This window comes from Larimichthys crocea, chromosome X, assembly GCF_000972845.2.
Source record: "Larimichthys crocea isolate SSNF chromosome X, L_crocea_2.0, whole genome shotgun sequence".
In the NCBI taxonomy this organism is placed as follows: Eukaryota; Metazoa; Chordata; class Actinopteri; family Sciaenidae; genus Larimichthys; species Larimichthys crocea.
This window is the reverse complement of record NC_040020.1, coordinates 27976783-27988660: the sequence shown is the minus strand read 5'-3', so window position 1 is coordinate 27988660 and position 11878 is coordinate 27976783. Positions and strand designations below refer to the sequence as shown.

Genomic DNA, 11878 nt, shown 5'->3' with positions numbered 1-11878 from the left:
AAAAAAAAAACTTGTGGAAATTGCTGCCCTGTGCATTCTTACACAGGATGAGGACTGCACATTTGACAATGAGGTCTCTATAAAAGGATAACTTCACAGCCAGTATGCAGAGTAGGCATAGATTACTCACCAATAACATGTTAAGAATACATCAGCTCAGAATTGTAGAGGAGTGAAGTGAGGACCAGCCCTGTTAATCTCAGCTCATGAACATGTATATCTTTGCTTCATGTAGCTTCGTTGGTTTGGATGAACCATGCTGAGCAGTGATCGATGACTGATGGCTTTTTCAATTTGTGGCTAAAATCCTCAAGGCCCTAAATCCTGCACACAGACTATTTCCAAACATTTGGTCTGCTCCCTCAAACATATTTATCCCACGTGGAAACACAAAGCACTAACTTCAGATTTCACTGATCCATGTTATTAGTTTCCACTTGTACTGACAGGCTATTAATCTCAAATGTTTCTTTCGTTTTTCATTGTGTTTTTTTTCTCTTTTGTTCAAACTGCAGTGCTCTATCAGCAACTAAATGAGACAGTCTGGGCAGCTTTGTGAGTGTCACAGCTGGATTTGTCATTTTAAAACTTCTTATCTGCTGCTCCGTGCATGTCTTTCAGGAACAAATTCTGTCTGCAAAGGTGATAAAAATTCCTTTACAAACAAAACCAAAATCAAACGCCCGAAGCTTCTTTTTCTCTATCCCTTCTGATTTACATGCTGTAGCTTTAGTTCTGTGACAGTCTTTTCACGGGCTCCTGAGGGCCTCTGTTTGATTCTGTCTCACTTCAAAACTTTGAAGCATTCAAAATGCTGCAAAATGTACAAATCTCCTCTTTATTTCACCAGTTTCACTCATGAACACTGACTGCACATACTGTATGCATTTCCTACTTACAGAACAAAGTGGATTTGTTGGGAACTATTTTCAGCAGTGACTAAGTTAGAGTCCACTAATTACTTTTACTGTACTATAAAACTAGATAGTAACACAATATAGTTATTAGGAAAGTACCCAAATAACTGGCTAATTACGTACTTAGTATATACATGGAAACCTAGCAGAAAACTAGATGGTAACAAATCTAGGTACTATTAAAGTACTGATAACAAAGGACAGTAAGTACCAAGTTATTAGTATTAGTTACTAGTATGTGGTAAATAGTATGAAATTAAATTATAATAATATGGTTAATAAAGTACTCAAATAATTGCTTAGTAAGTTTGTAGTACATATTACTTACTAGGAAATACCTTATGCTGCGTGTGTGCACCGGTCTGTGGATGCACAAAGTGCCGCCTATAGTTGTCCTGGTAGTGCATATAGCCTTAGGTAAGCCTTGGATAAACTTTGTTAGGCATGTGTTACGGCCGTTTTGCCCCGGCATATCTCTTGTGTGTATTGTGTTTCTTGTATGTAAATCCAGGTGTGCGGTTGTCGTTAATGGATTGGACCTCAGCTGAGGCTGAGCTTTATCTTTGGTGTTTTGTGAGCTTGCCTCGTTACTTGAAACTGTGAACGTTAACTCTGGTTAACTCGTGTTGTTTAAGGAGATTTTGTTTTGTGTTTAATTACTGAGGCTGGGCAGGGTTTACTTTAGTTTATAGTACTGATTATACATAGAATATTTCTGTTAGATCCACTAGTTCAGGGGTGCTGTTTTTGATGTTTTTCTGTTATTGATACTTAAATTAGTGCGGTTTTTCTTTCTCATTTCGTTTCAACTAAGACTAGTATAGGCTCTCTTTAGAGTTTTTTTTTTTTGTTATATTTACAGTGCCTATTATAAGTATTCACCCCCTTTGATGTTTTACCTTTTTATTGCTTTCATAAATCAATCATGGTCAATAAAATTTGGCTTTTTTAAACACAAAAATTTATTGGAAAAAACTCTTTAATGTCGAAGTGAAAACAGATTTCTATAAAGTAATGTTAATGAAAGAAAATTATATAAATAAAAATAATTGTTTGCATAATTATTCACCCCCTTCAAGTCAGTATTTAGCTTTTTCAGTATTTTACCTTTGGCTGCAATCACAGCACTGAAGGCTAAAATCAATGCATGCAGAACAGCTCCGGAACGGCTCCGCCACGGCGACGGAGCTGATACGTTTCAATGTTAGTCAATGTGTCAGCTCACAGTCTCCGTCCCCGCTGCGTCACTGCTTCGGAACGACTGCGGCGTCCGGCAGCCCTCTGTCACACATACGCAGAGCTTCTTTTTTTCATTTTTTGTCGAGATCTCGTGCGTTCTCGCGACGCTAGGTGTCCGGCGGAGACCCACCTGAGCGCATCACAAACAGATTATGTGTGAGTTGGCGGACGGCAGAGCGGAGCCGTTCTGCATGCTGTGTATTTTCGGGGTGAGTCTGTGTGGATAAGTCTCAATCAGTCTTGTACATCTGCCCACTGCGATTTTTCTCCATTCTTCTTTGCAAGCTCTGTCAGATTGCGCGGGTATCAGGCATGAACAGCCCTTTTCAAGTCCAGCCACAAATTCTCTATAGGATTGAGGTCTGGGCTTTGACTTGGCCACTCCAGAACATTTACCTGGTTCTTTTTAACCATTCCTGTGTAGGTTTTGCAGTATACTTTGGATCATTGTCTTGCTGGAAAATAAATCTTCTCCCAAGCCGTAGTTCTCTTGCAGACTGAATAAGGTTGTGCCCCAGGATTTCAGTGTATTTTGCAGCATTCATTCTGCCCTCTATCTTTACAAGCCTTCCTGGTCCGGCTGCTGAGAAACATCCCCACAGCATGATGCTGCCACCACCATGCTTCACAGTAGGGATGGTGTGTTTTTGGTGATGTGCAGTGTTTGGTTTCCGTCAAACATAACATCTTGTCTGATGGCCAAAAAGCTCAATTTTGGTCTCATCAGACCAAAGAATCTTCTTCCACTTGACCATGGAGTCTTCCACATGCTTTTTGGCAAACTCTAGTCGAGATCTAATATGAATTTTCTTCAACAGTGGCTTTCTCATTGCCACTCTCCCATAAAGCTTTGACTGGTGAAGAACCGCAGCAGCAGCAGTTGCTATATACACAGTCTCTCCCATCTCAGCAGCTGAAGCTTGTAACGCCTTCAGAGTAGTCATAGGGGTCTTGGTGGCTTCTCTCAGTAGTCTCCTACTTGCACGGTCACTCAGTTTACGAGGGCGGCCTGATATAGGCAGATTCACACAAGTGCCATATTCCTTCCATTTCTTGATGATTGATTTCACTGAACTCCGGGGATGTTCAATGCCTTAGAATTTTTTTTGTATCCATCCCCTGAATTGTACTTTTAAATAACCCTTTCCCTGAGTTGCTTGGAGTGTTCTTCTGTCTTCATGGTGTAATGATAGCCAGGAATACGGATCAACCAGTCTCTGGACCCTTCAGACACAGGTGTTTTATACCTCAATCACTTGAAACACACCCACACCACTCAGGTGATCTTCATTTCACTAATTGTGAGACTATTGGCAACAATTTGATGGACCTCTATTGAATTAGACCATTAAATTAAAAAGGGAGTGAATAATTATGCAAACAATTATATTCTTTATATATTTTTATTTCATTGACATTACTTTGTAGAAATCTGTTTTCACTTTGACATTAAAGAGTTTTTTCCAATACATTTTTGTGTGAAAAAAGCCAAATTGTATTGACCATGATTGATTTATGAAAGCAATAAAAGGGTAAAACATCAAAGGGGTGAATACTTGATAGGCACTGTATATGTGTGTATGTACATATATATGTGTGTGTGTGTGTGTGTGTGTGTGTGTGTGTGTGTGTGTATATGCATATATGGAGTGAGCAGAATGAACAGTCGGGGATGGTGTCACAGTGATAAACTCTGTTTGCTTGTCTCTTTCCTTTGCCCCCTACTACCACAGAGAAACCGGGACTGAAGAGGGCGGCTGCCCTGAGCAGTCCCTACAAGAACCAAGATATTCTGCTGCTGGTGCTTGATATTATTGAACAATACCTGTTAGAGCCATTTTTATGTTTTGTAGGTTTTGTCCATATTTGTACATTTAGATTTAATACTATATTAAGATATTAATATTTGTTGGAGAATTTTGAGTTGATTTTTAGATAATAAGAATATTCATGTGCACATGCTATAATGTGATGGAATATGATTGGCTGTTGAGGTTAATATAACAGCGTGAGTACACATGAAGGACAGCTAGAAGCCTCGAGCCATGGAAGCATCACAGTCTTTTGACCGTCACGGCACATTAGGATAATTTAGCTGTTAGGAATTCATCTTTTGTTTTGTCACAAAGAAGGATTCAAGACCTTTATTTTGTGTACGTGTCGCGTGTGAAAGAACTTCGAGGTTCAAGGCTAGTGAGTCAGCACGCTGCACTCACAACAACCATCTGAACATTAAAAATGAGTGGAAGAGGCAAGGGACAGATTGTCAATCTTAAGCTGATTCTGAATAGGTGAAATAATAGTGTTCATAAGTGAAAATCCTCTTTCACATTCTGCTGTGCTCACAGCCAGTGTATCTGCTACTTGTTTTAATTTGATGAGTCCTCTGTTGAGTGGCATGTTCTCATTGTCCTTAAAGTCCCTGAAATCTTGTTTCACACTAGAGTAAATTATTTTTAGACGATTACATAGCTGCCTTAATTCCAGCTCTCAAAACAGCACGGGTACGGGAGTAGGCCAGGTTTTAGGACATTTAGGTGATCATAAAGTTCTATTTCCTCCTCTGGGACCATCTTGGACAGCATACTATTACTCAAAGCATCAAAGAATTTCTGGGGTGGAATCATTGTTTGTCTCCTACCTGTTCTCACTGACACCCCTTTGGAAACACCCTCCTCAACAGCCTGACAAGCAAGTTCATAGTGTGGCCCTTTTGTCTCCCTCATTCCTTTGTGTTGCCTTAATGACGTTGGCATTTTGCCATTCAGAAGAAAATGAATGTTTGTTGGACCCTGACCTTAAAACCCCTGGTGAACCTGCATCTCTACAAACCTCACATCCTAGAGATTTATTTGAAGCAAATATGAAAGGAAATTTAGTCTTGAAATGTTCATATTGTCCCAGAGTCCAGCATATTGTCAAATTGCTGCTGGTGCTGCTGCTGAGGGCTGGGGCCGAGCTGCTGCTGCTGCTACTGGGTACTGGGACAAGGCCTGGGCTGCTGCTGTTGGGGACTGGGGCTGGGCTTCTGCTGGGGACTCGGACAAGGCCTTGGCTACTGCTGTTGGGGACTGGGGCTGGGCTGCTGTTGGGGACTCGGACAAGACCTGGGCTACTGCTGTTGGGGACTGGGGCTGGGCTGCTGTTGGGGACTCGGACAAGGCCTGGGCTACTGCTGCTGCTGCTGGGGACTGGGGCTGAGACTGGGGATCTGCCACTACTGTTGCAGAGGGCTGGAGCTCTGTCCCTGATACTGTTGTGGGCTGAATGTGGGATGCTGCTTAGGTCTGGGCCTGTGCTGCTACTGCTGCGGGCTGTACAACCACTGCTCTTTGGGCCACTATTGCTGTTGCTGACGCTGACATCTGCACCTTTTTTTAGGGCTTTGCTGCTGCTGCTCCTGACTGTACTACTGTTAAATTCATAAAATATCATGATTACTAATATTTTACTTTTTTTTTTTTACCTCAGCATACCCTGTGAAAAAGTCTCTCAAGGTCCACTTCATTGTCTCAGAATTATGTTGATACAGTGTCTGAATAAATAGACACAATCGGTTTAGCTAATCAAACAACTATGAGTCTACTGCAAATATGGTAGTCTAAAGCACTGGCTCAAATACTTGAATGAATAAATTAAACATGAGCTATGGTATTAAAGAATTATGCAACACTAGGACATTGAACATATCAGATCTGATTCTTAACTAGCCAAGCATCTTAAACCAGACCAGTTTACAAAAGCCTCCAATCACAGAGCTATTTACACCTTTCATCATGTGTCCTGAAGTAGGCTACCTCTACCTGTCCATGAGAATAGTCAACAAACCTGCAGAAAGTCATTTCACATTTGCAAAAATACTGTGGAAAGCTCTTGTGGAAGCATGCAGGGAGAGACAGATGTTTTATTTCACAACTCAGATAGTGCCACCATTCGTAAATTTCATTTTTTTATTTACTTATTTATTTTTCTTTGTTGGTCTATGCCTTTACAAATGACTCACATTGAATTTATGGATCCATTGCTGATTTACAGTCTGAAAGTGAGCATAGCATAAGATGGTTCACCCAGGAACGGTATGATATTAAGTTATCAAATTTTCAAATAAGTGATGCTTTCCTGACTTTCCTGCCTGCCATCAACCGTTTGTTTTTAGATCTATGGACTATGCAAGGTGGTATATATTTTTTCAATTTAATTCAAATATTATTTCTAGTGGAGTGATAATTATTTAGTGAGCAGTATCTGTTTTTTCATGTTTATAATCAAAACAAGTTGAACTGAACAGAGCAGTCCTGTCTACAGTAATAATCAAATGAAAGCTGATCGCCCTCCTCATCTTCTCACTATTGCTAACGTAGCATTAGCGCTTCTTAACAGTTAGTTAACTGGATGATTTTATAACTGACATTTTATGTTTCTGTGACTTTGTCACAAAAACATTAAGGTGAAAAAATAGACGTTTAATTTTAGTAAGTTAACAATGACCTGAACATTTTGTTGTGACAGTACTTGACTCACCTTAAGCTTCCCGGTGGCGCATCAGCAGCACCGTGTGTTTGTACGTGTACGTGTTTGTATGTGAGAATGTGCACGTATCAGTGAAAACATGGACTGGAGTTTCATCGATTCAGGTTTTATATCAATAAACAAGCGGAACAGATTCAATTCTGAAGCTCTGATACAGCGCTTTGGAAACAGAGATGAGTGAACAGACTGATGTAGCCTACTGATTTTTGACATGGTAAAAGAGGGGAGGTGCAGTCTAATGATTTTAAAAAGTCGTGTAATGGTAGCTACGCTCATGATTATTATAAACACCAAAGCAGAGGGAGCTCAGATCCTGCTGGCTGTACTGCCGAGGTGAGGAGGTGGAGCTGAGCTCCGGAGGACTTCGGCCAATTTAATCTCTGTGTGTATGTACATATTTATGTAAGTGTATCTATGTTTTGTACTTATGTGTATCTTAACTGTTTTTTCTTTGTTTTGTTTGTGTGTATCATTATGCCTTTGCTTCCGTATTGTTTTTGTTTTCCCTCTTTGAATTATATTTTCAATAAAGTTTCTTAAAATGTAAAGAGGTTGTCTTTATTACTTTGCTGGAAGGTGACACTGTTTAGTGGAGTATTGTATTGCCATACAACTATCTGCCTGAGAAATATTATTTCTCATTGCAATATTACATTTTCATCCATTGTCTGAAGTTCGTGGACGACACCATCCTCATCGGACTCATCTTTGATGGTGACAATTCTGCCGTCACTCCAGGGGCCCATTGCACAAAATTAGGATGAGGGATTAAGCCGTGATATCTTGGCTATCCTGGCTCAATTTATCCATAATACGATTGCACAAAAGCGGGATAGGGGGCAGTAGGATATGTTATAATATAAGTTACCATAGAGATTTATTCTGTGGAGCTGGCCTGCTCCAGACCAGGCTAAATTCCAGGATCTATCTGATTTCATTCCTTATCTCAGTCAGCAGTCTCCACAAATGGAAACCAATAGTTATTCCACTGCCCACTACACATCACATAACTGTCATTATTTTAATATCTGTGATCATTAATTTCAATCATTTTGGATAAATGATGATTTTAGATGATGTTGCAATCATTAGATAATTTACAGTTTCCCATAGACTATAAGGCTATATATAAAATTATGAAATATTAAGGCCACAGAGGAAAAAATAAAAATAAATAAATAAATTACAGACTGAGAATAAAGTCATAATATTGTAAACTATTGTTTTAGAGGAGGAGAGTTGTTAAGAGGGATTACAAATACTGAAAATAAGTTATCGTTACTATAACTAATACAAATCTCAAGCCATAAGTGACCTCAACTTTCAGTGCACACTAAATAAAACCGAGCACTATAACAGTGAGTTGAGGCTACTTGTGATGGGATTATACAGAGGAGTGCAACACAGCAAAACAAACTAAGCAGCAGTCTATGTTTTTTCTTTCTTTTTTTTTTCTTTTTTTTTTTTTTAACAATATTGCACTCTAATTCACAAAAAACAGATGAATGACCAGCTCACCATGTTGCATAGTGAACTGACCCTTCTCAGCACCACTGGTACAAGGCATTAACACATGGGAACAATGTGCATTTAACAGTCCAAACATCTAAGTTTCAACAGTTCAGAAAATAAAAGGTTAATTGCCGTCACCACTACTATCATCACAATAGTTGTGAAACAAATTAAAATATTCAAACCAGGTGACAATTCTTAGTGTTTAACTGTACATTTACATATGTAAACAGGGATAGAGACAATTTCTTTTGACAAGCGAGACCTGAAACACAGAGGAGTTAACACACAGTCGCATTTTACGGTTTTATTTTTTATTTTCTCTTTGAACACAGTTCTCGGGTTTACGTTTCACATTTTAAAAATCTGCTCAGACGTCAGGAGTAAAGGCGCATGCTCCGTCTCGGGCACAACAACTCAGCCAATCCTGTGCGAGCAACAGTACATTGTAATTTGCATCAGGACATACATATAAAGCGCTCCGACAACAACCGTGTTATAAGTTTCAGTGATACTCGTCTGAAGCAAACATGCCGGAAGTAGCTAAAGCACCGAAGAAGGGCTCTAAGAAAGCCGTCTCTAAAGCCACCAAGACCGGCAAGAAGAGGAGACGCACCAGGAAGGAGAGCTATGCTATTTACGTGTACAAGGTCCTGAAGCAGGTCCACCCCGACACCGGGATCTCCTCCAAGGCTATGGGCATCATGAACTCCTTCGTGAGCGACATCTTTGAACGCATCGCCGGAGAGGCCTCTCGTCTGGCTCACTACAACAAGCGCTCTACCATCACCTCCAGGGAGATCCAGACCGCTGTCCGCCTCCTGCTGCCCGGTGAGCTGGCCAAGCACGCCGTGTCCGAGGGAACAAAGGCCGTCACCAAGTACACCAGCTCCAAGTAAACTCGCTGTTTACAACACAAAGGTCCTTTTCAGGACCACCCACCACTTCAACTAAGAGCCTTGTTTCTGTTTTATCTACAGTACTTGGACCTCCTTCCATCTTATTCTTATCCAAGTGCCCTACTGCATGAACTGTACATCTTAAACTGCAACAGCTGAGCATCCAGTGAAGATGTAAGATCTCCAGTTCCTCGAAAGACTATGTACAAATCTAAAAGGGGTTATGGAGTTTATGGACATGTTCAATAACACTGGGTTACAAAACTAATTGAGTGCATGCAAGGCGCACACTGTTATCCACCGTGCTTATTATTCTTCCGCTTTTTTTTTTTTTTTTTGTCTCACTGCTCCTCCCAGAGTTTTTGGCGCACATACACAAAACGGGTATCAAAACGTGCGACCAAAAAATGAATGGTGTATTGTGAGAACTTTCCAGAGCAAGACTGAGTGTCATCGCTAGAGTGGAGAAGGAGAGGAAAAAGTCGCCAAAAAATAAATTTGTAAACTGCGACTGTGGCCGCCATTGCACAGCCACAGACATGATTTATACATAGAAATGTAGGAAAAATTGTCGTCTCACTCACACTCGCCTGCTAAAGCTGTCAGCTTTATAGTTTTGGCTCGAGGCGTGTAGATTCAGCAGCAGCAGGTCTCGGCATTTTCTCTCAGTCTCAGGATTTCTAACTGACATTTTAACAGGTGCAGACCAGCTGCTGCTGATTAGGTCCTGATTGCTTGGCAACCTCAGCCTGCTGGAAGGAGGAGAGGGGGGAGGGGCCAGCAGGCAGAAGCCAGAAGCCATTTTCGTAGTTCTTGGCACTTAATTTGAACTTGTCTGTCTAAAATGGCAGACAGAGACAGCAGAGCAGCTAGTGCGTTAACTTGCTATTGATAATTAGCATTAGCCACTAGGAATTAAATACATGCTAATGTTAACTGCTAGTGCATCAGCATTAACATGTTAATGTTAACATGCTAATGTCAACATGTTAATGTTATCATGCTAATGGTAATTGCTAGCGCATCAACGTTAACATGTTAATGTTAAAATGCTAACTGCTAGTGCATCAGCGTTAACATGCTAATTGTAACATGCAAATGTTAACTGCTAGCGCATCAGCGTTAACATGCTAATGCTAACATGCTAATGTTAATATGCTCATGTTAAATGCTAGAGCATCAGCGTTAACATGCTAATGCTAACATGCTAATGCTAGCGCATCAGTGCTAACATGCTAATGTTAACATGCTAATGTCAACATGTTAATGTCATCATGCTAATGGCAATTGCTAGCCCATCAGCGTTAACATGTTAATGCTAACATGTTAACTGCTAGTGGATCAGCGTTAACATGCTAATTGTAATTGCTAGTGCATCAGCACTAAAATGCTAACGCTGACATTCTAATGTTAACATGCTGATGTTAACTGCTAGCGCTTCAGCGTTAACATGGTAATGCTAACATGCTAATGTTAACATGCTAATGTTAACTGCTAGCGCATCAGCGTCAACATGTTAATGATAACATGCTAATGCTAGCGCTAGCTGCTCCTGTGTCTAAATAAACATATTAAAAATGACTGTTTGAGGTGTGCTTTTTGAATACAGACCCCCCAGCAACAGCCCACTCGTCACTCTCAAAATTTCTTTTCTAGTACTGAATTTGCTGAGCAGTGTCAGTAATAATGCATGGGGACGACAGGGCCAGAGTCACGCACACTCAAAGTTTCTTTAGAAATTTTCTAGTGTATATTACACTCATTGGCTGAACAAAGTTCTCAGTTGCCTGAACTCATTTAGTTATTTATTGTGAAGTCTGTTATCAATATCTTAAACAATTTCACATGGTAAAACACAATTTGCAGATTGCACTTACACTTTTTAGCAAAACTCTAAACACATTCTCATTCTCAAAACACATTCTCCACTTTAATGCACGTTATCCAAATTTGTAAATACAAATACAAATTGATTAAACACAACCACTCAACATTGATGTCACTTGTTTCAAATTATGTGACACAACCAATATAAGACAGTTCAGAGAGCAAACAGGTTATTGAAAGTGGGAATGAGAAAGTCTGAGAATGGATAGAAGAAACTTTGTGAGAGGACTAGTGTGTATGCGAGGTGGGGACGAGGAGGAGGAAGAAGAAGACAAACTGGAAATATGTGATGAAATTCAAGCAACAATCATAGAGCATGTTATTGTTCATAGACTAACAATGAGGGAAGCAGGACTTAGAGCCAACCCAATTTATTTGTCCACCATAGTAAGGACATTCAGAGAAGAGAACAGGTACAGTATACAACTGTATTTTTGTAATTGCAAATTTACTGTACTACACTACCTGCAGATGTTTCAATAGATATTTGTAAAGTTCATCACTGTATTTATTGTACTGCATGAATATTTTTTGTAACTGCATATTTACTTTTTGTAGATTCGCAATAAACTAATTATATGGCCCTGAACATTGTGCTTTCCATTTGTTTACAGTACGGACTGCTCAATAGATTTTGACTGGTTGCAGGTTCATATCAACAAAGAACAAGAATTACAGTATCACAGAGACAAAGGACAAGTTTTTAAGATGCAGGGTACAGTACTGTAAAAATAGGGGTACAAGGAGGAGGAAATAGTAGTAGTAGGCGTAGTAATTTCTGATCAATTTTGAGCTACTATGATAGAACTTGTTTTCATTCATCAAATGACAGTGGTGGAAAAATATAAAAATTTGTCTTGAGACTAAAAATGTACTTCTCCCTGACAACTATAC

The 11878-nt window shown here is 39.8% G+C and overlaps 2 protein-coding genes across 2 annotated transcripts in view; one reads left to right on the top strand and one right to left on the bottom strand.

Moving 5' to 3' along the window:
- Positions 1-11878, bottom strand: part of LOC109138242 (uncharacterized) — a 48745-nt gene that overhangs the window by 14370 nt on the left and 22497 nt on the right. Inside the window, 1 exon segment of the mRNA XM_027282651.1 lies at positions 5477-5486. Within this exon segment, the coding sequence (XP_027138452.1) occupies positions 5477-5486 (10 nt within the window).
- LOC109139610 (histone H2B 1/2) lies at positions 8512-9409 on the top strand. The gene has a single exon (XM_019263690.2). It carries the CDS (start codon positions 8729-8731, stop codon positions 9095-9097), a length of 369 nt encoding a protein of 122 aa, XP_019119235.1. The 5' UTR covers positions 8512-8728; the 3' UTR covers positions 9098-9409.

Bases quoted from the DNA above. Each gene is read 5' to 3' on its own strand.
- LOC109139610 (XM_019263690.2), top strand. From the start codon at position 8,729: ATGCCGGAAGTAGCTAAAGCACCGAAGAAGGGCTCTAAGAAAGCCGTC.